This window comes from Lates calcarifer, linkage group LG2, assembly GCF_001640805.2.
Source record: "Lates calcarifer isolate ASB-BC8 linkage group LG2, TLL_Latcal_v3, whole genome shotgun sequence".
Lineage (NCBI taxonomy): Eukaryota > Metazoa > Chordata > Actinopteri > Centropomidae > Lates > Lates calcarifer.
In genome coordinates this window covers 2,080,973-2,107,198 of record NC_066834.1, presented here as the reverse complement: position 1 = coordinate 2,107,198, position 26,226 = coordinate 2,080,973, and the positions used below count along the sequence as shown (strand labels likewise).

At 39.6% G+C, this 26,226-nt stretch overlaps 2 protein-coding genes across 3 annotated transcripts in view; one reads left to right on the top strand and one right to left on the bottom strand.

Annotated features, from left to right (window-relative positions):
* The window catches only part of tub (TUB bipartite transcription factor), a 38,836-nt gene extending 30,896 nt beyond the window's left edge, over positions 1–7,940 (top strand). For both annotated transcript variants that reach the window (XM_018685001.2, XM_018685002.2), the window contains exons 5-12: positions 62–214; positions 1,315–1,436; positions 2,419–2,610; positions 2,719–2,831; positions 3,870–3,984; positions 4,509–4,607; positions 4,736–4,907; positions 6,045–7,940. In XM_018685001.2, coding sequence (XP_018540517.1) covers positions 62–214; positions 1,315–1,436; positions 2,419–2,610; positions 2,719–2,831; positions 3,870–3,984; positions 4,509–4,607; positions 4,736–4,907; positions 6,045–6,178 — 1,100 coding nt within the window. In that variant the 3' untranslated portion in view covers positions 6,179–7,940. The remainder of the gene's footprint in view (positions 1–61; positions 215–1,314; positions 1,437–2,418; positions 2,611–2,718; positions 2,832–3,869; positions 3,985–4,508; positions 4,608–4,735; positions 4,908–6,044) is intronic.
* Positions 7,941–9,516: 1,576 nt separating this feature from the next.
* Positions 9,517–13,757, bottom strand: ric3a (RIC3 acetylcholine receptor chaperone a). The gene is given in 7 exon segments (XM_018685003.2): positions 9,517–10,162; positions 10,164–10,324; positions 10,507–10,664; positions 11,233–11,329; positions 11,540–11,615; positions 11,712–11,929; positions 13,640–13,757. Coding segments are annotated over 7 exon segments (1,428 nt in total). The 3' UTR covers positions 9,517–9,562.
* Positions 13,758–26,226: the final 12,469 nt, after the last annotated feature.

Here is a 26,226-nt window from a genome sequence, read left to right as displayed (position 1 = left end):
GTTAGGGAGCGTAGTTGTATTCTGATGGAATTTGTTTATTGTGGGATCAGTGGCTCTGCAGCGATCGACGGCCTGGCTTCCCAGCAGGATGATGGTCAGATCCAGATCCTGACAGTGGGGCACCCCACCACGGAGGAGGCCGAGGGAGAGCCCGTCATGAGCTGCACCCAGTCACAGAGTAAGCAGGACCTGCGCGTCACCATGCTCAAGAAAGGTACTGTCAGCGTTCTGCCGGAGCACAATCCTGAGTCCATATTTATACCCAGGGCGTTCTGGGCTGCTGCTGTGGTGTGTTGTTGGCAGGATGGCTGAAACACACTGAATCATGTTAGGACTCAAAACTGCAAATAGAAATTCCATTTTAAGACCCAGTGTCTGAATGACACAGTTCAAACACTGAATGTGTGACGCTTAGATATTTTTCTGGCAACATATTTTTTGATACTTAAGGAATATGAGAATCACTGTAAACACTGATCACTGCTACACTCCTTGTGGTGACTGGTGTAGTGTTGTGTAACTGTAATTTACACGTCTAAATACTGGTGATTATATTGTGAGACAACACAGAGCAGATGCCATGGACACAAGTCCTTATTATTAGCTTCTGGGTTTAAATGTGAAGAATACTCGTGACATTTTGAGATCATTGTTACCGTCTTATCATGATGCTGTACTTAGCTCTTTCAGGTCATCATATTTTATCACTAAAATTTATTTCCTGATAATTTATTCATTAGAATAAATTAGCAAAATAGCAACTGTGTTAATATGCAGTGTGATCAGAAACTTTACAGCAGATAAGCAGAGTTTGTTTCTGTGAAAACACAGGCTTGTGTGGACCAACTTCAAATCTGATGTTCAGGGACAATATTGTGGTAAACAGTGTTATTCGTCCTGGGTTTGGATGACTGGACTGATGGACCTCTGGCAAACAGTCAAAGTTACTGATTTACCACTCATTTTATATTTTATCTACATTCACCTGGACGTCAGTATGCATGGAAAGTCAGATACTGAATGGCAGTAGACTTAATGCAATGAAACACTGACTGTGGTGAATTCAGACGCCTGGTTTCACTTATCATTTAGTGGAAACGTGTGAACAACGTGCACACACAAACATGGGACGTGAGTTATTCAGTTTAAACCTCAGACTGTGAAGATGTTGTTTTTACAGCAGCGTCTAAGAACAATGATGTGTGACAGCAGATGAATGTGTTCCTGTTGGAGGCTGCATTTCATTTTATCCAATTAACAGCCGAGGAAGAAAAATCAGTGACACCTTTGTTTGTTTGTTTGTTTTTTGTGAAGGAATATCCAGCAGTATGAACTTCGATGAAGAAGAGGATGATGAAGATGAAATTAGCTCCAGTTCCTCGCAGCTCAACAGCAACACAAGACCAGGCTCCGCCACCAGCAAGAAGTCATGCAAGGTAAAATGAAGTTTGCAGCACAGGCTTTCACTCTGCTGTGATGTGTCTTTATTCTGCCCAGCGAGCAGCACCTTTTACCTCTGAATAACAAGCACAGAGAAATGTAGATTCAATTTAGTTGCTCAGCTGGACTCTATTTAAAACAGTTTCAGGGCTGAAAGTACAGTAATAGACCATTATGTCCTAATGTGATACAAATAAAGTGCAGTGGCCTTTTGATTTCTCTTTTCTTCTACAAACAATACTGGAATTATTTTGGGCCTTTGCTTTTCATGGTGTGTCCTTTATTTATTTACCACACAGATTTCTCAAAGTCATTGTGCTGGGCATGTCACAGTATAGATGATACTGTTTAAAGGTGGTGGAACAGTAATCTCATACAGACACTGTGTTTGCCTGTAGAGATTTGAAAGGAAAAAAGGTCATTTGGTTAGAAGATACTCACCTGAAGCAAAGAGCTTTGCATAAAGGCTCAGGTGGACAATTGTAAGCATTAATGTGCATTTGAACCTTTAATTATTTTGAAAATATAAGTTGTTTTCAGGTGTTATTCTGCATGCCTCTGATGACCTGAAGGTCAGCAAGCTTTGGTTCAGCTTGGTCTAATGTTTGAATCCACAGATAAGAAATGCAGGTTTTGTTTTTCTCTGTTTCAGGTCTGATAATTACAGTATGGCTCAGGTCAGATAACCATGTGAGCCTCTTTTTAGCTGCTGCGCTCCATTCAGAATCAAAACGTCGGCTGAAATTGCACTGATAACCATCATTTCCCTGCACCTCATTCCACTCCACTCAACTCCCATCTTCCGTCTCTACATCAGGTCCTTATTTTAGACAATGTGTGCTAATTCTCAGTCCCAGTGGACGATTTGATCTTCAGGCTCATTACTCCACTCTAATGAAAGTCATCTCTAATGCATCACTCACCGGTCCAACCATCTCACGAGGGGCCTCGGCCTGTGTGGGCTGTTTTCTCCTACAGGAGGTGGCCTCGGCACCCACTCCGCCAGTCAGTGAACCCGCCATCGATGTGGACGACCTCGAAGAGTTTTCTCTGCGACCTGCGCCCCAGGGGGTCAGAGTGAAGTGCAGAATCACCAGAGACAAGAAGGGCATGGACAGAGGCATGTATCCCACCTACTACCTTCATCTGGAGAGAGAGGACGGCAAGAAGGTGAGAAGGGTCAGGGAACAGAAGCCCTGCTACTGTGAGCAGCAGGATTTACCTACCTTTAAGTGTACAGGTGGAGCTTTTATTTCTCTAATTTACCTTCGGGCTTAGGTGTTTCTGCTCGCTGGCAGGAAGAGGAAAAAGAGTAAAACGTCTAATTACCTCATCTCCATCGATCCCACTGATCTGTCTCGAGGTGGAGAGAGCTTCATTGGTAAACTGAGGTAAGTCCTCAGTGGCTTTGCTACATGAAAACTTCTGGCTGCCCACACAAGGAATAATGTACGCTGTGAAGCCCCCATTCATTGATTTATAAACGCTTAGGATCCCTGTGAAAGGACTATATGATTAACACTTTACAGGAAGATTCAGAAAACTGTGCACACTGTAGCTACTGAGGAATGAGTCATGAACAAATCAGGATCTAACTGCTTAATGTATGGAACAGTTAATAAGAGCTACTTGAATGGTACATTCATATTAACCTTCACACATGTAAGCCACCTTTAAATAGATCAACTTAATGTCCTGTTCTCTTTCAGCTTCACTAGAGAAAATATCTAATGTAAAAAATGTATGTTACTTTACTGTATGAACCATTGTCGTATTCCTCATTCTCATAAATATACATTAGCTGTAAATTCATTTAGTGTTTAAGGCCACCGTCAGGTAGGAAGTGAGGAGTGATATAATCCGCAGAGACAGCTTTAAGGCTGCATTAGGAGCTCCATGGAAACTCCTTGGGAGTTTAATCAAATATGGCTCTGTGCAGCCTTTAATCTTCAGAGCTCGCCTGACCAGTGGTCGATGCATGGCTCAAACCTTTGCAATCACAATCCCACTTGAATGATGGAGACCTAAATTTAAATCAACGGTGACCTTTCATCTAGTGCTTCTCAAGTTCTCGAGGGGCCTGGCCTAAAAGAGGTACGGCTCATAAGAGGTATACAGTCAGGTGCTTTAAGCTGAGTCTTTGAAAAACCAGTGTGAGACCAAACTACCTACCATGTGTATGTGTAAACTACCACACTCACCATGTAATGGTGATGCTATTAATGCAGCATTTGTGCAGCACATTCAGTAGCAGAGCTGCAGTGCAGTGTTTGCCCACTAGAGGCAGTATTAAAAATATTATAGGATCATTCACTGACAAACTGAGGGATGCTTTTAAAATGCTCTTCATGTTCTCATTTCTCTCAGGAACACACATACACACAGATCCATAATTAGACACCTTAAGTGTGTTATGTTTTCTTTTGCAGGTCTAACCTCATGGGAACCAAGTTCACTGTATATGACAGTGGTCTGAACCCTATGAAGAGCACCACCAGCCTCGAAGCCAGCAATCTGCGTCAAGAACTAGCAGCCATTTGCTATGTGAGTTGGTCAGAGTGCTTCTTAAAACAAAGCTGTACTGTTTTTTATGTTGTTGAAGATGAATGAGGAGGGGTAGGATGGAAATAAGTAATACTATATGCAGTACTGTTTTTCTACTAACATGGAATAATTTAATATCAGAGGTCCAAACAAAAAAAAAGGTTATATATCATGGCATGTCATTGTATTTCCTCTGAAAATACAACAACCAGGTTAATGTGTCTGGTGACCTTTGAAATGCACAGTTTCATTTAGAGAATCAGACTCAGATAATCAGGTAAAGACATTAACAAACTGAGGAGTCAGGGCTTTTCATTATCAACTGTTAGCAACTGTAAATCCAATGGATTATCTATAAAGGAGAATGGCTTTCACAGATAACTCTCAATAGCACAATAACACAACATTTGCTTTTGTTATTAATGCTCTAAAAACATCTGCTGTTTTTCATTTAATGTAATAATATATCATCCTATGTTAATCTTTGTAAATACACAATATGATTTATCATCTCTTCAATCCAGGAAACCAATGTCTTAGGATTCAAAGGACCTCGCAAAATGAGTGTCATCATCCCTGGAATGAACATGGACCATGAGAGAGTGTCTATTCGCCCACGAAATGTGTGTCTCACCTAATTTCTCAATAGCCACATCTGTGCCGACCAATTCAACCACCTCTGATACTTACATAATTGGTCTGATATCTATGATGTCCGTGTCCGAAGCTATTCTTTTCATCTTCATTACAGGACCATGAGTCACTGCTGGCCAGGTGGCAGAACAAGAACACAGAGAGCGTGATCGAACTCCACAACAAGACGCCCGTGTGGAACGATGACACACAATCCTATGTGCTCAACTTCCACGGCAGAGTCACTCAGGCCTCCGTCAAGAATTTCCAAATCATTCACGACAACGACCGTGAGTTTCATACCCATTCATTTATTAAATACAGTTTTTTCTGGTCATGTTGTCCAGTGATGATAATGTGATAATACACCACCACAAAAATAAAGGAAGGTGAAGCAGGTGAAGAGCACAGTTGGTCAGTTTCACCGGTCAGAATTGGAAGCAGAAAAAGTACTGTTGCTATGGTTACCTGCAGTTTAACATTCTGATTTAGAATGATGGTTGTTATGTTACACAATTTAAATGGATGCCTGCCAGCCAATCACAAGCAAGTATTTTCCATGGCCATGGCATTTACTCAAAGACATGAAGTTTAGCTCTGAAACATTACACTGCAGTAGCTCCAGACAGGTCATACTGTAGGTTTTCAGTAGAGTACTATACAGTAAAGTGAGTGTTTTAGTATATTATGAAATTCATAATTATATGAATAAATACAGGCAAAATATGAGATGTAATATAAACTGTGAAATAAGCCAATAAATTAAACCTGTTAAAGGTCAGATCACAGTTTATCAGAAGCCTTATTTCATTGTGCTTTCTTGTATTTTATTGTATTTTTTTTTCTAAAATCTGTTTTTATATCACAACACTGTTTTTCCTCCAGTGACTGTTTTCTTTCAGGATGTCACTTTTTATCTTTAAGTCTTTATATAAATCAAGATAAACAGCATTTGGTCAAACTAAGTGAGACGACAGCCGGTCCATAACAAAATATTTACTCATAATGAGCTTTGGTTTTACAAATGGATTGGATTATTAAGTTTAAGTTTTATGTAGTTGTTTTGCCTTTTTAGATAGTGGACAGGCAACAGGAAACCAGGAGAGATAGAGAGACGGATATATGATAAACTCCTTAACTGTTCGGGATGGCCCTCGTATTTGATTACTGATCAACTTCATGGTTGTATTATTTACAGTATGTTAGAAAGGGGAGGAACAGTTTCTTACTTTGAGAATGCACACACAGCACATAACTGCAAATGGGAGCAGGAGAGCAGGTGTATGAGACGGAAAAAAAGTTTGAGGACATCTGGTGGACAAATGAAGAACTGCAGGCCTGGGGAAATGAACACAAAAAAAGGGAGGGGAAAACATTGTTTCAAAGCAGGTTATCTGACATTGTGTCCTGCTTCTTCTCCTCTGTAGCTGACTATATTGTGATGCAGTTTGGCCGTGTGGCAGAAGATGTCTTCACCATGGACTATAACTACCCAATGTGTGCCCTGCAAGCCTTTGCCATTGCCCTCTCCAGCTTTGACAGCAAGTTGGCCTGTGAATAGATCCGAGCCTGACGTTCATGTGGAGAACTGGTCCATCTGTCCTCTAAACAAGGGCTGTTAATGAATCCACAGGGCTGGTTTGAGATCTTCAGACCGCCTCAGTACCTTGGAAGTCCTGCATTTCCCAAAATGCTTTACGGGCCTCAAGTTTTGTGTGTGTATGTGTGTGTGCTGGGGGGTGGGACCTCAGGATGGTCTTGGTCAGTGGAAGAAAACAAGCACAAAGAGTAATCCACTTTCAAAATCCAATTTGTTTGTTTTGATAACTATAGTCATTTTGTACTGTAACGACATTCTAAAAACGAACACTGTTCCTTTATGTAGTAGTTAGAGAAATTTAACATTTCTTCTTTATCTGTAAATTATAACTAACAGTTACACATCTGTAAGTTTTACAAGTTGACTGGATTTTATGTAGTCTGCCACGTAAAAAAAAAGAAAAGAAAAAAACGCAATGTCACACACTCCCTCAAGCATGAACACTGCTTGTATGGTTACTGAATTAAAAATAACATGCACGTCACAATATATTTATTTTGTTATTTATGTATTTATTACATGCTCATTTTGTTTTTCTGTCATCATCAGTTTCAGCAGTATCTGCTCCATGGAGCTGCAAGCACATGAATTAGCATCACAAGGAGGAATATCTCTTGTATCCACACAAAACGATTAGTGACTTGGATGTGAACAGGGAAAAGGCATGTTATGCTGTGCTGTGTACCATATACAATATTGTGTCACAGTGTTCATGTATGTGAATGTATAGGATGATGGTGCACTTTACTTTGAAGTCTAGTAGTGGATGAGATATAGCTGTACATACTTTATTGTGCCTTTGAAGACTAATTCCAGTGTTACGCTTTGACCGTAAAATGAGCTGAGCTTGAATTGGTCTTTGCTTTTCCTGCTGTTCTCACATGCATTGGAAATATTTCTCTGTAGCTACTTTGAATCAAGTCGTCTATTGCAAGGTTCATTTGGATTGGTTAAATAGCTGGGGGTTGCAAAACCGCCAGAAGATAGTAATCCAAAGTGCACATCGTGGGACAACATTTTAACGATTGTCCGTGAGTATTGTACTGTTAATCAGGCAGCAGATATAATATCCAAGGCACTCAGGCTTAAGGTTGTGCTCATATCTTCTGATGTCTCCTACCTGGAAAAAACAAACTCAACACAGATCAACTTACTGCCAACAAACACACTAACAGTGTGACTCTGCCACAGCTAACACTTATTTCATCTTTTGCTCTTTACACCTTTGATTAATTTTATGCTCCACTAATGTGGAGTTGGGAACATTCCTCATCTGACTGGCAGTAAGTTTCTATATCACATGGTTTATTGCTATTCACATTTTTACTCAATATATTATTCCTCTCGCTCCTTATGGGGCAGTGTCCTTTCTCAAATATATAATAGTATTTTGTATTTTACGACCATTAAAAATGCTGAATGAAGGCAAAGAACAATCTCTGATACCGCTATTGTTACTGTGGGTTATGAGGAAATCTTTATCAAATGTGCTATTCTTGTACTCAGTTGTGTTCTAACTATTTTAAATTTCTATTTTAAAACTGTTGATACTCTTGCTGTAAAGTCTGCTTTTCATACATGTGTCCAGGAACCAAACGTTCTTTCACTTTCTGTTTTTAGTGCTCTCGTTGTAATGTACAGTAAATGGTGTACAATTTACTGTGGTGGTATAGACACAGTCATTTGATCATGGAAAAAAAATAAAACTTCAGTAAGTCATAAATGTGTTTTATTCTATCTTAAAAGAAAAGAATCGATCACTGCGACTGTATTATTCTTGCATGTTTATTCATTTTTTTTTTTTTTTTTTTTTTTTTTTTTTTACAACAATATGAACAAAAAAGGTTGCATGGCGATTACAGTTCCATATCTGGCAGTAAGAGGCTTGCCTAAAACTTTGTACACAGACTAATTCTTTAGGAGCGGTTGCAGCATTTCATGCTATACTGTCACCTGCAACATAAGACAGGTCCAACATCACAGGGATATTTGGGAGGACAGTCAACATCAGACAGAAGTTCAGTTCTGCTGTGACTCGTTAAAGCTGCATTTCTCATGATTTGCTGTCTCTCTCTCTCTGTCTCTCTTTTCTTTTGTCCTTCCTATTGTCTGCTTTGCATTTTTGTGAGATCAGAGAGAGAACACTGACCCTGGAGACTGCTGCTCCATTATATCGATTACATCTATTACTACTATTATGTTGGAACAGCTGTCACCCTAAAATCAAAAAGTGCTATGTACTTATAACAGGACATACAATAAATGGTAATGTTATGTTTCTTACAAATGGCAGATCAAGGTGCAGAGGACGGATTTCCCTGCAGCTTTTAATAAAGTGTAACGTAATCACATTAATCTCTGGAGGCAGAAATGCTAAAAAAAAACAGCTAATGACTTAATTTTGCCAGAGCTGCTGTGGCAGCTGAGAGCTATTCCACCACATCCTTCCCATGTTACTGCACTGGTTTGTGTTTATAAATCTTATAAAGCTCACATTCACTCTGTATATTGACATGTGCTTTGCTGCTACTGCTACATATTTGCAGAAGACTTGTCCACTCTCTGCTCTCTCTACTACACCCTGGAGGGATTGTATCTTCATGATAATTCTTGCTGGGGAGTTATTTGCAATGCTCCCTGGATGTTATTTATCATGCTGCTGTGTATTTTAAGCTGTTATGCCGCATTACTGCAACATGGAGCATCCCTCAGCAGCAGAACCATACTGGACCACCAGGTGGAGCCATATGTCACATGACAGTGTCAGGTGCTGCTCACTGATCAACTACTCTTGCTTGAATTCTCTGTTCCTGTTGTGAGCATCTATGACTTCTGTGAAAAATGCGTCACCCCTGTCAATCAGACTCATTTTCCACACACTGGTCTGAAAATAGGTCCAATCAAGCAAATCAGTACAAAGCCCTCTGTGGGTGGATCATGTGTGTCCAGGGCCTTCACAATAAGAGCAGCTTATGTCATTGACTGTGAAGTGTAATATAACAGTTAATGTTCCAAATCTGTTTTGCCAGAAAAAAGGACGTGAAGAGGCCTCTGGATGGACTCAATTTGAAGTGCTTAAATGCTGCTTAAGCCTGAGATTCTATTTTTTCTCTGTTTGTGGACACTGGATTAAAACCAAAATACACTGGAAATGACATGCATCAGAACCTCTTGCTATATTGATGGTGTGAGAGGAAACTATAATTGGTACAAAAGTATTATTCAAAAACAGCATTCTGTGCCTCTGTTTAGCTTGTGCTCTATCTTTTACACACAGTAGGGATAAGAAGTAACCACAGTACAATGTGAGGAACACTGAGTTCACTGTATGTTTTAAAAAGGCCTTCAGGTCTCCCTCCTGTTGCGCATCCTCAGCCCACTCACCCCAACGTCTTTAGGCATGTCTGCATGTATACGACCATCGCCCTCCACAGGCTCTGACATCAACATATACTCTTCATCCTCCTCTGCTTCCTCCTCTGGGTTCAAGGAACCTTCACAGCTGAACTGCAGGCTCTCGGCCTCCATCACTGGATCCTCCTCGTCAGCTTCCTCCTCCTCTTCTGCCTCTGTCCCCTCGTCCTCTTCTTCCACTTCCTCTTCCTTCTCCTCTTCCTCCTCCTCATAAGTACCCTCTCTAGGGTAGTGGAACACGTCTTCGCGGTCGCTGAAGGTTATTTGCTTCTTCCCTCCGTTTTGACACTGCAGCTCTCTGCTCACCTCCAAACCAACTCTCTCCTGCTTTCTTTCTCCTACAGACCGGGATAAACGAGGACTGAGCAACTGCCTCTTCTCTGCCTCCTCTTCCGCCTCCTCTTCCTCCTCCTCCTCCTCCTCCTCCTCTATGTTCTCCTCTGCTTCCTCCACTGCTTCCTCTTCATTCTCATCTTCCTCCTCTTCTTCTCCGTCTTCCTCCTCCTCTTCTTCATCCTCCTCTTGCACTACATGATAACTTTCTTGCCATAACCTCTTCCTCCTGTTGTTCCATCATCTCTGCCAGGGCCTCAGCAGTGGGCTGGCTGGGGGGTTCCTCCAGCGTAATGGAATCAAATCTTTGCCCGTCATAGGGCTCATCATCATACTCTGGGTAGGTCTCCTCTGGGTAACCTGCATTGATGTACAAAAAAAGAGATCATTAGAAATACAGAATGACACTTAGATGAAACAGCTTCTTATAATTCTTCTAAATAAAGTTGGATTTCTCTAAGGCTACAATCCTCCACTGTAGATGCAACAGATATACATTTTGTAAAACAACATCAAGAGCTTGAGGATTCAGATTCATGTACCTTCCCAGTCTGCACCGTAGGGAACCTCCTCAGCCTCCATCTCTGGGGATGCCCCCTCCAGCCGGCCCTCTTGCATCAGCTGTGTGATCTGTCGAAGTTGCCTGAGTAATTTCTCCTCCTTCTTTGATGTTGTAGTTTTACTCTTCCTCCTTCTGCCACTAGAGAACAGCACAGATATGGGAGCTGGGCAAGATGGTGGTGCTATGAAGTACGTCACTCTGTGCTAGTTTAGTAAACTGCTGTTTCTCAGTTACATTATTCTCATGTTCAGATTTAGCTATAAGGCAGACTCTCTGTTTGGTCTCGGTTTCCTGATTCTTTTGATTTCTCAAAGCTCTTACTGAGCAGGATCACACCCAGATTTGAGGTGTTCTCTGTATCAATGAAATGTAAATCACTTTGATTACGTTATTGAGTCTGTGTGTATCTGTTTTTATATGCCTGGCAAGAATCCTTTTTCTTTTTCTTTATACATTAAGTTACTTCATAAACAATTCATGCTATTATATGACCTAAGAACTTTTTTGGAATAAAGCAGTAGCAGCAGCTGTTAAGTAAAATATGCCAGTGGCCTTTCCACCTTTGAATAAATTTCCCTTTCATTTTAGCACTTTCATTTCCATGCCAAGTCTACTCTGATTTATCCCAATATGAAGCAATTTCTCTGGTTCTCCTGTCCTATGGGCAGTGAAAAGTGGTGTTAAGAGAAAAAAATAGATCTTTTACCTCCCAGATCCATGGCCCTTTGCTGAGACGATCCTCTCCATCATCATCTCTGTTTGCAGTAGTCTCTCCTGAAGCCTGGCAAGTTCATAATCTGTCACTACAAGATTTACAAGAGAAAGCACTGTTTTAACATCAAAATATGATGCACTGTAAACAGTATATGAACAAACTACATGTAGGTGCATAAATTTATATGTGCACTGACACATATGCAGTGCTGTGTGGTTGCTTTGCACCTGTACATATTGTACTGTATGAACAAATACCAATAGTTTGTGGAATTGTGTCTCAAAAATGTAAAACTTACTGATCCTGTTCTCCATGTTTTCCCTGTGAATTGTCGTGTAGTTTCCTGTTTTAGAAGTCTTCCCCTTACATGTCAGCTGTGAACATGAAAATTATTATGATTAGAAAAATAAGTATAAAATTTGTATACAGTATTAGTTTATAGTATTTTGCAAGCAAGTCACAGTAATCACCTTGTAGATTATGTAGAGGATGTAAAGAAGGATCCCAAAGCCATATATGGGTATCACTTGAGCCATCAGGTTGTATTTTTTGCCTCGACCGATTACTTTTACTTTGGCCTTGGCCTCTGCACTGTGTGTCATGGAGTATGAAGGGTCCACACCCCATTGCTCTGAGTCGTCCGGCAATGACAGCTGATGCATCACAGGAGGGTAGAACCCAGGTCCAACTGGAGGAGATAACAATCAATCAATCAATAAATAAATATCAATAATTACAGAAACATTTTCCTGCAAATATCTCACAATGATCTCCTCCTCAACCAGTAGTTCATATAGGCTACTTGATAGAAAGAATTAAATTATGTTTGTCATCAACCATGTGTGTGTGTGTTTTTGAAAGTCCACGGACACAACATTTTCCTGCAGTATACAATAATACTACAGATACTTCCTGGGAAGTTCTTTCTGCTGTTTGCACCAATCATACGCCACTGCTGATGATCGACAGTCTGTTCGACCAATCACAATCAAGCCCGCCTGACCAGGTAGACGGAGCCGTACAGTGAGAAACAGGTGGTAGCCGCAGTGAAGTGGGTTTTAAAAAAGCGGTGCCCACTTTGTTTGGCTAGCAGAGGCTCTAAATGTGCCCATTAACAAAGGACAACTCTGGTTATCACAATGTAGCAGGAGGAGACACACTTTAAGTGATGGATCGTAACTCTAAAACTATACGTAAAAATGCGACGTCTGTCGGTGGCCTAACGAGTTGTGAGGATGTTAGCATGTAAATGGACCAACATGGACAACTACTGAAGTGCAACGAAAAACACAGGAGGAAAGTCACAGTTTCTTTTACCCTGACCAACGGGATGTAGCTGAGGAGACGTGGAGTCACAAGGTAAAAAAAAAATGCAATGAATACTTTGTTTTCTTACAGATTGATCATTGTATTTTTGCTAGATGTCAGGAAGATTGTTCACTGGTTATGGAACCATAAAAACAAGGCATGACTTTTTAGGTGTGTGTGACATTTGTAACATTTGGACTTGGTTTGTTTAATGATTAACATGTAGCTTTGGTTTTCTGATCAGAATCAATTTGTGGTCATTGTTGACTGACTGGAGTTAGTTTGTGTTGTTGGTAGTTGATCAGCAGTATACTGTAGGAGGATTGTTGATACATGGCAGCAATTTCTATTTTGTTCTACTTGAAATTCAAACTTAGGGCAATGCTTGAGTTGTGTATGACATCCACCATCTTTTAAATGGCTCAGCTTTCACACAATGAACAGCAAATTTAGCTTTTTACTAGCTGTGTAAATATGTCTGTATTCAAAGTCATGAAATGACGTTAATCATTATTTCTGAAGTCATATCACCACCATTGCTCTGTACCTAAAGCATATTTTAGGTCCCAGAAATCCATAATGTCTATCTAGAATTGTTGTTTTGTTTGCTTACATAAATTAGCATTTTCCGTGAAAAACACTTGAGTGTGTCAGTGTTGCTGCTTCCATGGTGGATGTGAGGTGTAAAAGCATCAAATAACACATAACTCTAATAATTGAATCATTTCAGCTTCACAGTGTTTAATAGACAGGCTATCTAAAATTTAGTGTGGACTTGTATTAAAAAATCTGAATGAATAGGTTGAAACATGTTTGAACATGTGAATTTTTAAATACAGTTCACATACAATACAGCAAAAAAAATCTTCAGTATATATGAAGTGCATGTTTCTTTGTTCTTCTTTTCCATTGTGTAACATTATGATGAACATCTGTGTGCAATGATGGGGCCCAAGGCCTCGTTCAATCTGTACAGTTAGAGCAACAGCTGGAAACAACAACAACAACATCGCAAACGAAAAAAAAAAGACATGGAGATGGAGCAGGATGGAGATGGATGGATGGATGATGATCTGATAAGCTGCCTTACCCTCAGGCTGCTCCATCTCCTTTTTTCCTCTGGGTAAAAGCATTCTGGGCAGGAAAAGAGAAACACAGAGAACAGAGCATGATATAAGGGTAACCTTCTGGCAAGTTGTTATAGACATTTTGTCTCAGAAAATAACAGCCATGCATTTATTTCACTTGAACAGAAGAGCTGGTATCCACAGATGTCATCTCTCATCTGGTGACGTTCCTGCCCAGATTAGACCAGATTAGACCAGATGCATTCAAGTGCTGTTTGAAATATTAATGACAGATCCACAGAGTGGTGATCAGCTGGCACAGTTATTATCATCATTCCCTAAAAGTGTCTGGATTTCAAACACAACACCTAAACCAACAAGATGTAGCAGATAGATGAGGTTACCCTCTGCTCAGGCACGGCAGTCAGCATCAGGTCACCACCTTTACGTTTTGGTCAAGTACATGTGAACCAAATTTCCTTTTTATCTCTCAATATTAACTTTTTCTTGTTGTGTTGCCATGATCTAGGGTCAATGCAGCAACAAGCCAACGCTGGAAAAAGAGTCACAGCCCTGAAAGAGACCAAGTTCACGCCTGCTTTTGTCAAGACGCTGGTTTAAGGTAAGACAGCTCGCTGTGCGTTGTGAGTGATTTAATAAGAAGTATTTGTCAGACCAATCGGTGCTTTGCGGATTGACAATGTGAGGCGCTATGTGACTTCATGAGCATCCAGCTAGTTGTAATAGATTTGATAGAAGTGGCAGACTGATGGCTTAGATGGAAAGTGCATCACTTTATGATTTTCTGGAGAAAAACTAAACAAAAACAAAACAAGACAAAACCAGATGTGAAGTTGGAGGTGTTTCACAGGTTTACCTGCTCATGTGATATTGATCTGATTCAGTATGTTATGTTGTTATTGTTAATAGCTGGCATTTCTCATTGGAACTGTCATAGGCATCATGTTGTGGCGTGCCACCCCCTGATGTGCAAGTCTTTCTGTACATTCCTTTGCTATAGGACAAACGAGCATCGTAACGTTTGATTACTAAAACAGACAAAAACCAGAATTCTTTATTTCTAAGCAAGACTTGGAAAACACAACTCGTATTTACAATGAGCACTTGAATGCAACACATGACCTATCAGCCCTCCCATCATGTATGCTATGTGGTGTGTGTTTCATACCAAACAGCACCAGATGGCAGTGCAGGCTCAGGTACAGAGGTAAGGCACTTGGAAGACAGGAAATTATCCACTCAGCCCCAACAGTTAAATAATAATATTTTATGGTGTTGAATGGAAATGTCTAACAATTTTAGGATTTTTTAGTTTCCTACATTTATACATCAATAGAGATGGTATAGCCAGTGTGTTTCAACAATATTAGCCACATAGATTCACCACTTCACCATCACCACTGGGATAGCCTGTGTAGGCCTCAATATTAGGAACATTATAATAATTATTTTTCATTATGAGTAGGGTTGTCAGGTAGTTAGTACATTTGTTAGTCTTTAATTTTATTGTTCACATTGTTGAAAATGGGAATGGGAAAATAGTCTAAATTTAAAAACAAAGCACAGACAGTTAATTGAGTACAAATATTAAAAATAGAACAGTAATGAATCACGTGACATACTTGCAGTTATCAAAAGGAATTTTAAAAAGATGGAGAGGGCAGGTGCAAATTTTTTCAGTATTTTGTCGGTGAGAGCTGCGTAAGGTGAGAATACATTCAGTATTCTCATTACATACTGTGATAGTATTGTGTTTTTACTGGGAAAGATTCTCCTGCTGCTGTCAGTCAGTTGTGTAAGAAAGGCTGGAAATGAGATAAAAGCAAAGCTGACTTGATTAACTGTAATGAGTTTTAGATGGTAGGCATTTTCCCAATCATTTGTGACATTATTTTGTAAGGTATTTTAAAAGTGCAACACTCCACTTTAGCAAATTAGCTCAAACCAACATGCACAGAGGTCATGTAGGTGGGACATAGGGGACTTATTAGCAGAGACCATGTCAGTAACTCCCACATGTATCTTTGACAGAATACTTTGAATCAGTGATCAATGTGTTAAACCCTGCAGGGGTCAGATAAATAATTGATGGTATGCATGTAATCAGAGGTTATTCAGGTGTAATAGTTCTGCTTTTTGCCTTTAGTGGAGGAATATAATTCAGCTTACTCGGTGTGTGCATCCGCACAGACAGATGTCAGCATAGTTACTCTCTGACAGAGGCAACAATTGGCATCTGCCATTGTGCAAAAAAAAAAAAAAAAAAAAAAAACCACTTGATAACACTGCTAAAATGATGAAGAGCTGTTGTACAATCTATTGTACAAACAGAATCAAAGGGTTTAGGCATTTGTTTTCACAGACTGCTGAAGGCCAAAGAGAAGTAGAGCAACATAAAGGGAAACTCAGACGTTTTCTGAATGAGACATGTCAGATTATTTTTACAAACCTGTCAGAAAGTCCTTTGAAGTCCACATGATTAGGTTAGATTGATAAATCCTGCTTCAAAATTCATCTATATGGTTTTAGGCTTTGTTGGTAACTCCCTCGGGTTGATCTGCATACTTCACATTTCACAGACTTACAGAACTGATGACTGTCAGTTGTCAGTTGTTTGGACTGTCATTGTTTTTTGATGTTTCCTATTTGTTTGCTTCATAGTATCTCGTCTCTTCTCATTCATAGCAGCCATAGTTTCTTTCTTTGATCCTACACACTTATGACCTGTGATACTGCAAAATTGTGAAGTGTATTTGTTTTGCCAGTCTTACCTTGTGGCTTTTATGTGTGACTGGTTAATTGCAACATGCTAATTTATGCTAGCTTGTGCTAGTACTACCTTTTACTTATACATATGAAGATAGAATGCCAATTTCTGACATCTCTCTGAGATACAAACGTCTTGAACAGTCATGAACCAATCTTACTGTTCTTGTCACGTTTCTGGAGAATGTTTATTACTGATTGTTCCTATGAATGAAAATGATCATTTCATTTAAAATCAGTCAGGATTTTGGACTAACTTCACTTACTTAAAGTAATTCGTCAACACAAGAGTCTGATGCAGCGTTTAATCAGATCTGTTGACTTCAGTACTGTATTTGGAAATGCTAATTGTGGAATCTCTCTTAAGCATCGGATGGACATGTTAATTACTTTGAAATAGTTTAGGGATAAGAATAGCACTTAAATGTAGGATGCTGTGTACAATTTCCCAGGAGTCATATCTACATCCACTTCTGTTCTCCATGTCGTCTTTATGCCATCTATTGCACAGACATACCATCATTGTTCTCTATTATGCAGATGATATGCATCCTCACCTATTATGCAATTCTCAAAACCCCACAGGGATTTGACTGTCATTATAACCATCTCGGAGACATTCAGGACTGGATGGCTCAATATTGTCTGCAGCTAGATGCAAATAAAACAAATTTGCAAATTCACCAATTACAGCTTGAGAAACTCATTCACAATGTAATCAAATACTACAGAAAACCTGCTTTTTTTTTTTTATTTTTTTACAGTGGCCTCCACTTAGATAAGCATGTTAGATAAATAATACAATTGTATTGGAGATAGTAGCTGTCATATCTTTACTATAATGTGGAACCTGTTATCTGTGTATTTATCAGATTTTGCCCAGCGTACTACAGTGCACTATACTGCTCTGAAATTGGCAAAAAAATCCATCATTTCCTCTTGCTTGTTCAGATGCATCAGCTAAAGCATTTATCTGGTACAAAACGATCACTCAAGTTCTTGCATCCCTTCACTAGCTACCTTTAGAATTGATTGATCTAAGCTCTTAGTGCATTATAGAGTCCTTATAGCCAGCACACTTGAGTAAGTGCTTTGGAAAGTTTGTGTTGCCCCATGTTAGATGTATTTGTGGCAGCAATTGCAGCTTGCCACAAAGGCTATGAATGCTTCACAGTGAGGAGCCATGTGCTAATTAAATGGTTATTAAGAGGTGCTTGGGAGGCTGAGGCCTGCTGTCTATTGCTTGCTACCCCAGTGGAATCTGCACTTCTGAATCTCTAGAGTAGGCTGCCCTGGATAACCTGTCTGAATATGACTTTTGTTCAGTCATCGTTAATGATTATGAGAGGAGTGTTGTCTGGCTTGTGCCTCAAGGTCAGGGTGGAGGGTACCTGGGGCATCACTGTCGATTTTATTTTAAGATTTTGTGGGTTGTGAGTCTCTGTTGGTTGGTCCTCTACTACCAAAACATCATTTTCTCTAAAGAATCTGGGCTGGAATTTGTGGTTGCATCGTTCGGCTCTGTCATTAGTGATCACACTACTTGCCAAACAGCCTTTGGTCTGTACCCATATAAAATAGTAGTTATCTCTGTGTAGCCTTCTAACAGCATACCCAACTGGTCTCTTTCTCTTCAAATTCAACAAGTCAAATACAGCTCCTATGTAGGACAAACCACTGTCTGAGTGGGTGGTCCTTTGTTCTGGAACTGAGCCTTCGGGAACAAACTAATGGTGAAACTTGTTAAACAGAACTCAAGTTATACCCACAGGTGTGTTTAGTACTATTCAGGCCTTCTACTTTTGCCCAATGAGCAGCCCCATAAGACATTGTGACACTTGTTAAGGGAGTGAACAACACTTCATGCATTTACTGTGAATAACTATACAAAGCAATTGATCTAATGATCTATAAAAAGTTTTGTTTTTCTCATAAAGGATAACAATAAAACTGTTCTTATAACATTGGGCTTTGGCCTGATTTAATATTGTTGACAATTAAGTTTTTTTAATGTGTGACATGTAGTCTTAGTTGATTACTCCAGCATTACTGTGAACTTTCTTATACCACGGAGGAGAAGGTGTCTTTATTGTCTGTAAGGACCACTCTGCTGTCAGGAGCACAAGAAATTATGAGGTAGTCTCAAGTGCATCTTAGTTTAAGTAGTGCTTATAGTCAGATACCCAGGAGATTTAAGCTAAGTGAAGAATGCCAAGGCACACCAAGTCATTGTTTCAAGGGTGGATATTTTATGTGACACATCTTACACAAAGGCCTGCAAATTGTCTGCTAATCAAATTGGCAAGTGTCTTTTAATAATAATGTGCAAATTAGTAGAACTAATGTGTGCACACTGTTCTACTTCTCAGACTTTTTTGAAACTTTCAGTTAAATCAAAAAGTAGTAAATTGATGTGTATGACAACAACAACACTTCAGACAGTAAGAGGACTTAGGACAGTGATATTTGGTGTTTTGGTTAAAGAAGGATTTTCTCAGTGTTGTGACTGGCATCCTATTTCTGCAGCAATGTAGAATTTCATTTCAGTCAAACAATTGGTTGTAGACCTTTTCAGTCTTGGACTGTGAACTGGTGACCTTCATGTGACAGCTTTGTTTGCTGACCACAAGGCAGAGCGGCAGGCAGGTCTGTCAAGTGACTATTCCATGAGTCCTATCACTTCTGTAAGTCTGCTGGATAGTATAATTATCATTTAGAGACATACTGTCATGGCAGAATATTTAATTTTGATATCCCAGTGAAGAAATATTGGAATGATTAAGTTTGTACTTTGTTGTTTTGAAGCACTTAGGATACTGCCTCATGGCTTACAAACAAACCCTGTATCCACAATACAGCTGAAAATTCTGTCATAGCTGGCATGGATGAACATTATTGGCCATGCCATACTCCCTCTATAAGCTTTTAATCCTAGGAAACAAATATGCATTTGTGTACCCTCTCTGGATGAATGGATTATAGATTATCACTGCCAACCAGCATATGATGCCAACACAGATTATGGCTGCTGTATGTTGAATAAAGCTGATACCACTATTTGGGAAAATTTGGCAACATGAACTATGTTAAAGTAATATGGATGTGCTGCAGTATTTGACACATAAGAGGGTATTAGAATTTTTAGTTGTAAGGGTTCTTTTGATAATGGGCTGGTATTTTAAAGACAGTTGAGTTTCGAATTGCCATTTTCAACCTTGCTCCCTGTTTCTGTTTTCTATTCCTATTATTCCAGTCAACTCAACTGTGAACTGGCTCAAAATGTATTTCCATATTTCCCCATAATTGCAGCATTGTTGAAATAAGACTTTCATCGTTCTCATGGAAACCCCTGAGTACACATCAAGCTGTGCAATTACTCAAAAAATAAAACCCGCTAATGTCAGAGTGGTGAAAATATCACAGTGCACTCCCATTCCCAAAATCCAGCTGGGAAGTATTAAATTTTAAATCTGGCCATGTGCATATTCACAGCCACAAGCTCTTTTAAGAAATGACATTCAGACTGATGGCCCATTTTGGGTGGTGCTTTTGATGCTTTGTCTACTTTTAGTGATGCCATACTGGAGGTATGTCCAATTCTCTCTGCAGTGTAGCATATTGTTAATACCAGTGCTTGTCTTTTATCTGTTTACTGTGCCTCTCTCTTATCAAGGCTTTAATTACTTAATTATTCTTCATTGGGCTCAATTAAAACACAATGGACTCTGCTGCCGCAAAAGTCAACTATTTCTGCTCCTGCACAGCAGTATACAAAGCACGGGAGAGATAGGCTGATGCAGTCGGCCTTCTATTATGTACTTGGAATAAATGAGATTCTGTTATTCTTTGGATGAAAGTCTGGCCTTTCTGATTATTATGCTAACAGCAAAATATAACATTGACTTTTATAAAATGTTCATGCTCCTCGAGTCGAGTGAGGAATAGATTCACATACATGGCAATCAACGCACCTTCCCCAAACAAAATTACTTTTTAGAAATAGAAATCGTTTTCTTTCTCTATTCATGCAAGTGATTTGTTGCGCAATGTCACCTTACTCAATAGTAGAGGACCAGGTTTACGTCAGGTTTTTTTCCACTCCTCCTCGTGCCTCTATCTAAATCAGTCAATTTATTTCCAAATTGCATGTCGAGTGTAGGAGCAAGGGCTTATGGCAGTATATTAAATCAATGCACTCCTACAGTATATATTTTGAGAAGGTTTAATTTTTTTCCTCTTTTTGCTGATATTGATGGGGATGCACCTGGCTTTGAGTGTCATGAAGGACACGCTGTCACAAATTGCAATCCCGTATATTCATAGAAGAAAGACAGTTGTGAAAAGTGAATGAGGTGGATTAATGGAGTTGAAACAGGCTTTACAATATAGGCCAGACCTTGACTGTCTTTTAGTTGTATGGTTGCCAGTCTGCACACTTTAATTTATTAGTATCAGAAGGACAGACGCTATCACCAAGGGATGCAATTTAAATTTGTGTTGCCTTTATGAACTATCATGAACAAAACATGCACACCTCTTTCTTTAGAGAGCTTGAATGATCTCTTCCTCATGAATGCACATATACAGTATGTAGGCAAAAACATGTTTTTTACTCCATCGACACATTTTTATGATCTATACATATAGTGTTTAACATTAGAAGTATATGTTTAGGGCTGTAATGGTTATTTTTATCATTGATCAATCTGCTGGTAGTGTAGAGCTAGATCAAATATTTGAGGCACTCTGAAAACTGGACCTACCACAGTGGCACAACAAGCATGACAATTCACTTGAATGCTGTAAGTAGTAGGCTATCGTTCATACCGTTCACACTAGCTAACAAACTTAGCTTAAGTAATATCTGTTATCCAGTTGCCATGGTGAAGCTGCATTTATTTTCTGTTTACATAGTAACGTCTCACATGATAAAACATGCTCTTACTTTGCTTGGAAAATAGTTGAAACTGATCAGAATGGTTAAAATATAACAGGAGTAATGTGGGAACATCTGGAGCTAAGGCCATTATTAGCATAATAAACACAGTAGCCCAGGTTAATGCATCGATACGTCAGCTAAGAGTCTGTTATATCTGGCTGAGTCCTCCCTGAGTCATGATGAGCACCCTCTACATCGAATATTTGCTGTTGTTGACACATTGTACAAACTAGTTTGTTTCAAGCAAGCACCTAACTTACATTAACTCTGCTAAAACCTCCTTCCCTGTGTCCTGGATGTGTTTTTCTATGTGGGTGTATGTATGTATTTATTTAAATTATTCATTCAATCAGTCACTTTTATGTACATCAGCATCTCTCCTGTGTTGGTAGGTTGGACGTTTTTTAGGAACTTTTAGTGGTTGGATTTTTCTGCTGAAATTTACAAAGTTCATTGTGCTGCATGTGTGAGCTTAATTTTTAAGTATTAAATAGCAGCATGTCTCCCCTGTGTGTTTGAGGCACCTTGAATGCCCTTAACCAGCACTAATAGGAGATAATGATTGGTGCTCAACAAAAAGAGAGATTCATTTTGAATTATTAACAAGTTAACTTTGTAGTGGAGGCACTCTATCCCCGAGGACAAACAGCCCAAATGTTTGCAAAATATAATTAAGCCGAGGCATCTTTAAATGTCATTGCTGCCTGTGCCATGTTTCAAATTGTTCTGCATCAACAGAATTTAACGAGATGGCTAAGGAATCCATTTCCTGCAAGCATGTGATAAGCCACACATACAGTGGAGCACTTTCATTGATTGCCAAAATAAAGCATTTTGTATGCAAATGGGGGAATGGAGTGGCTAAGCTGATTCAGCCTCATGGACACCAAATAATGGTCTTTACAATTAATACTTTTACATGCTATCCATTGAAAATTTCATCTTCCATTTAATGGCTCTAAAACATTTACACATGCCCAGAAAAGAGGGGGGAAAGGCACTGTGTTCCAATGGATTAATATGAAAGCCAACAAACAAATAAAGCCATGCATCCCTCCCTCCCCCCAGGGTATTGGTCCCTTTCCTGTCGTCTCATGCTCCTGCACATTTTGGATTAACAGATAATCTTTGAACATGAAGGAAGGTCTGCTAACCCCGAGGGGGTGGGATGTAGTGAGTGAAAGAGAGCACAGGATTGGAGGCAGTGCTGCATTGTTTGAACGTAATGTGCTTGTCTTGTTCTTGTAAACATGCAGCTCTTTTTGTAGTGGTGATACGGCCTTAAATACCCCTCCTTCACTCTTGCAGGTTGTGTTACAGGAGACCCACAGGTCTGAATAGATAAAGAGCACTGGGGTAACATGGCTGTCAGCTAAAAAAAAACGAGGAAGTCCAATGGGAACCTTTCAACTGTAGGTTCAGGAGTATTTGTGGAGACAAATGACTTGTATTCAGTTGGTGTATACATCCATGGAGTCTGCTCTTGACCTGTCTAGTCTCATCTGTTTAACAGTTCTGTTCCAAACAACCACTGAGTCCAAGTACAGGAGGAAAGTACATGTGGATAGACTCTAACCCTGGCTCGACCAGTAGATGGTTAGACCAATTTGTGTCCTGTCCTGTACTTTGTCCTGGGTATTTTAGTGTCTTATCCTGTATGATGGAGCTTCTATAGTGTGAGCAACACACCAATTCCATTCCACCAATGTAAAATTCCTTTTGCTTGTTGCACGCCATTTCATAACATCATTTCTCTACTGACTAACCGTACCCCTAACTAACATGACAAGGGAATAAACAACATTAAATGCGTAGACACGACCCACAAAACGCGGGGCGCTATTTACACGCCGTCTCAGGATATTGTGTAGTAATGACTGGCTAAGGCTTCCTCTCCTGCCATCTGTTCTTTGTCTTGTCCTGTTGAATTCTGTGTAACTTGAGAGACACAATTCGTTATTTATTATTTGTTGGCATTTGCCGTTTACATCCAACCATCCTTGTTCTTTTACACTGACATTATTTACACATTAAGAAAACAATGTGCGCAAAATAAACCAGTTGTCAAAGGTTGTAACTAACTATCTTAATTTATTTACTGAATTATACATACAATTGACTTCATTTAAATCTCTCTCATGACTTCATATCATTTTATGTCAAAAAATGTAAATACTATATTCATAATATTTCCTGGGCAGTGAACCACCTAATCCACTTACACAAGTTTATCTATAAACCTGTACCTCCTGTGCATCCATCTTTTCAAGGCCCCTCATGTCTGTTAGTGCATGTTTTATTAATTCGTGTGCTGCCTTTGTCATTCCGTGTGTCATCTGCGTCCTGTTACAAGTTACATTTACACGGTGGGAATTATTTTACAAAGTGAACATGCAAGTAATTGTGTCACTGAAACTGTATTTCATGCAATGGTTTTACATTAGAATTACCACATAATGACACAAGGCACAAATTACACAGTGATAAGGGTGAAGCGTCTCTTGGATTGGCTCGTATCAGATTAGGAAGAACAAACAATATGATGCTTTTAAGGCTTGTACCAGAAGGTAGATGCAGATTTGATGGAGGTATTTAACTTCTTACACATCTGAGGTATATCCTACAGCCTCCATCTGTTAATGCCCTATCCAATGATAAAAGAACATATTAATTTATGTTTTGGTCAACTGAGACCAGTGTAGCATCATTGTAGTGCAGAAAAAAATCTGTAAGGAGTAAATGAATTCAGATTAAAATCCATTTTGGCTGCATTGTCGTGACACTTCAGCCCTGACTCATGTGTTCAGCTTGGTCTGGTCACATGCTTTCCATACTCCATGTGTGGATCCCATCTGCCTGTTTCTGTTTAACATGACTGTATTTTTTTTTTTTTTTTTTTTTACTGATATTAACTTGACCATTGACAAGAGCAACTGTAGGAGGAGGATTGCACTAAATGTGCTACACTGATTAAAAAAACAGCAGTGAGTACAGTAGAAATAACCTCCATGTTCAGTATATATGTTGATTATTTCTGTTGAGTTTATATATTTGAGTGCTTAGGTGGTATGACTGCTACCTTTCTTAAAACCAAATGGCCAAAAGCAGCTAGCTCCATTGTTGGACTTACCCTTTCAGTGCTGCATGGTCTCTATGAATTGTTTTATTCTTTGGGTTTTGCGTCGTCCATCAGAATAAATACCTTGTTTAACTGTAAGACCCCAGCTGCCATCTCTCTTCATCCCACTTTGCACTTTTGCCCTTCACCCCTGCAGTGTGTCACTCTCAAAATATGAACCCTGTAGCATGGTAGAGTCAAGGACAGCAACAAAAGCTGCTGACAGCAGTGTTTGAAGTAATAGAGAAAGCTGAGCCCTTCCAGATCTTCTGAAAGACGGTGAGAGTGCAAGATGGGCAAGAAGGACGATGATGATGATGATGACGGGACTGACCCTCTGATCAGGGGAGCGTGAGGAGGGCCTGAGGACAGAATCCCCTCTCTGCTGCCCAGGCTGGAATTTTGTGCTTGAGAAGTGTTTAACTTTCTCAAATCCCAATTGCACTCAGTGGGGAGTGTCCTCTTTCCTTTTGCCCACAGGTTTAGTGACTGCCCTTAACGCCTGGGCCTTGGGAGGGGGAGGGGTGGGCCTTTGGAAGCTAGGAGGGGGGGATCAATAGGATGGCAGCTTGCCTGTTTGACAGAGGTGAAGTTAAGCTAGGAGAGAGAGAATGGGGTGAGATAGTGAGGGCTATAGATATCTGAGTAGGAATTATCCATGACACCTGGGCTCTCAAGCTGCAACCTTTAAGCACATGATTTAGGATCACCTCTATTTGTGGGATAGCCGTAGCACATTCAGCACATTCAGTCCCAGCCATTGTGCTCTGTTAGCTCTCACAGCTGAAAAGTCATTGCCAGTTATTTGTTTAGAAATGCTTTTGTTGTTAAATCCCTTTACCTACATTGTTTCAGTCAGGCGAATTCAATTTTATTTTGTATTTTCTTTACTTTGACTTAGTTGTCAGGAAGATGTGGGAAAATCTCCTTTAAGTCATTCAGTCCATCCCTGTATTTTTCTGCACCACTGAATTGATACAAAAATGTTCTTTTTTTTCAAGCGATAATGTATCATTTCTAATAATCTTCCTTCGCTTTGAGAATGGTGTCAATAAACTGACATGTTAAGAACAAATGGAACAGCCTTTATCTCTGTAAAAATCCACAGCCTTTGCTTCAGACAGAGACGAAAACAAACTGTGCTTTCATGTTTTGTCTTATTTTTTAAAGGGGATAACCCTGGATGAGACTGAAAACGCTGCCTTTCAAAAGGTTGACATTTAACTATTGTAGATATAATGATGGATACAAGAGATGGAGCACGTTAATGGAAAATGACGATGTCACGGTCCATCTTCCGAATTGAGGCACATTAATCCACAGTGTTATGGAAAATGCTGATAAAAAATAAATGCACCGAATATTTCTAACAAGTGGCATCAATTTCCCCTTTGACTGTCAGTGAATGAAGATTTCTCAGCAGATTGCATTATTTATTCTGCTCAGAAAATCACAGAACTGTAAAATCCTTGCTAGCATATTTCTTGGTGTTCTTGATTTCTGGGAGAGATCCCAACAAAGGCAATGTAAATGTCAAAGGCTTGAAATGCCCCATAGTGACAATTTAGCATTCATCATACCTACATTAATTAAACTTGGCTTTACCATAGATTTTGACACAGTCATTTCCAGGCCAATTGTGTATGCATGAGTGGTTTTGTCTTGGTCTGCTTCCTGATGATAGGCTGATGCCGAATGTTGGTGAAAATAGCTTGAAGTAATCTGAATCTCTGAGAAGCTAATGAAGAGAGAGTGCAGAGGCAGGG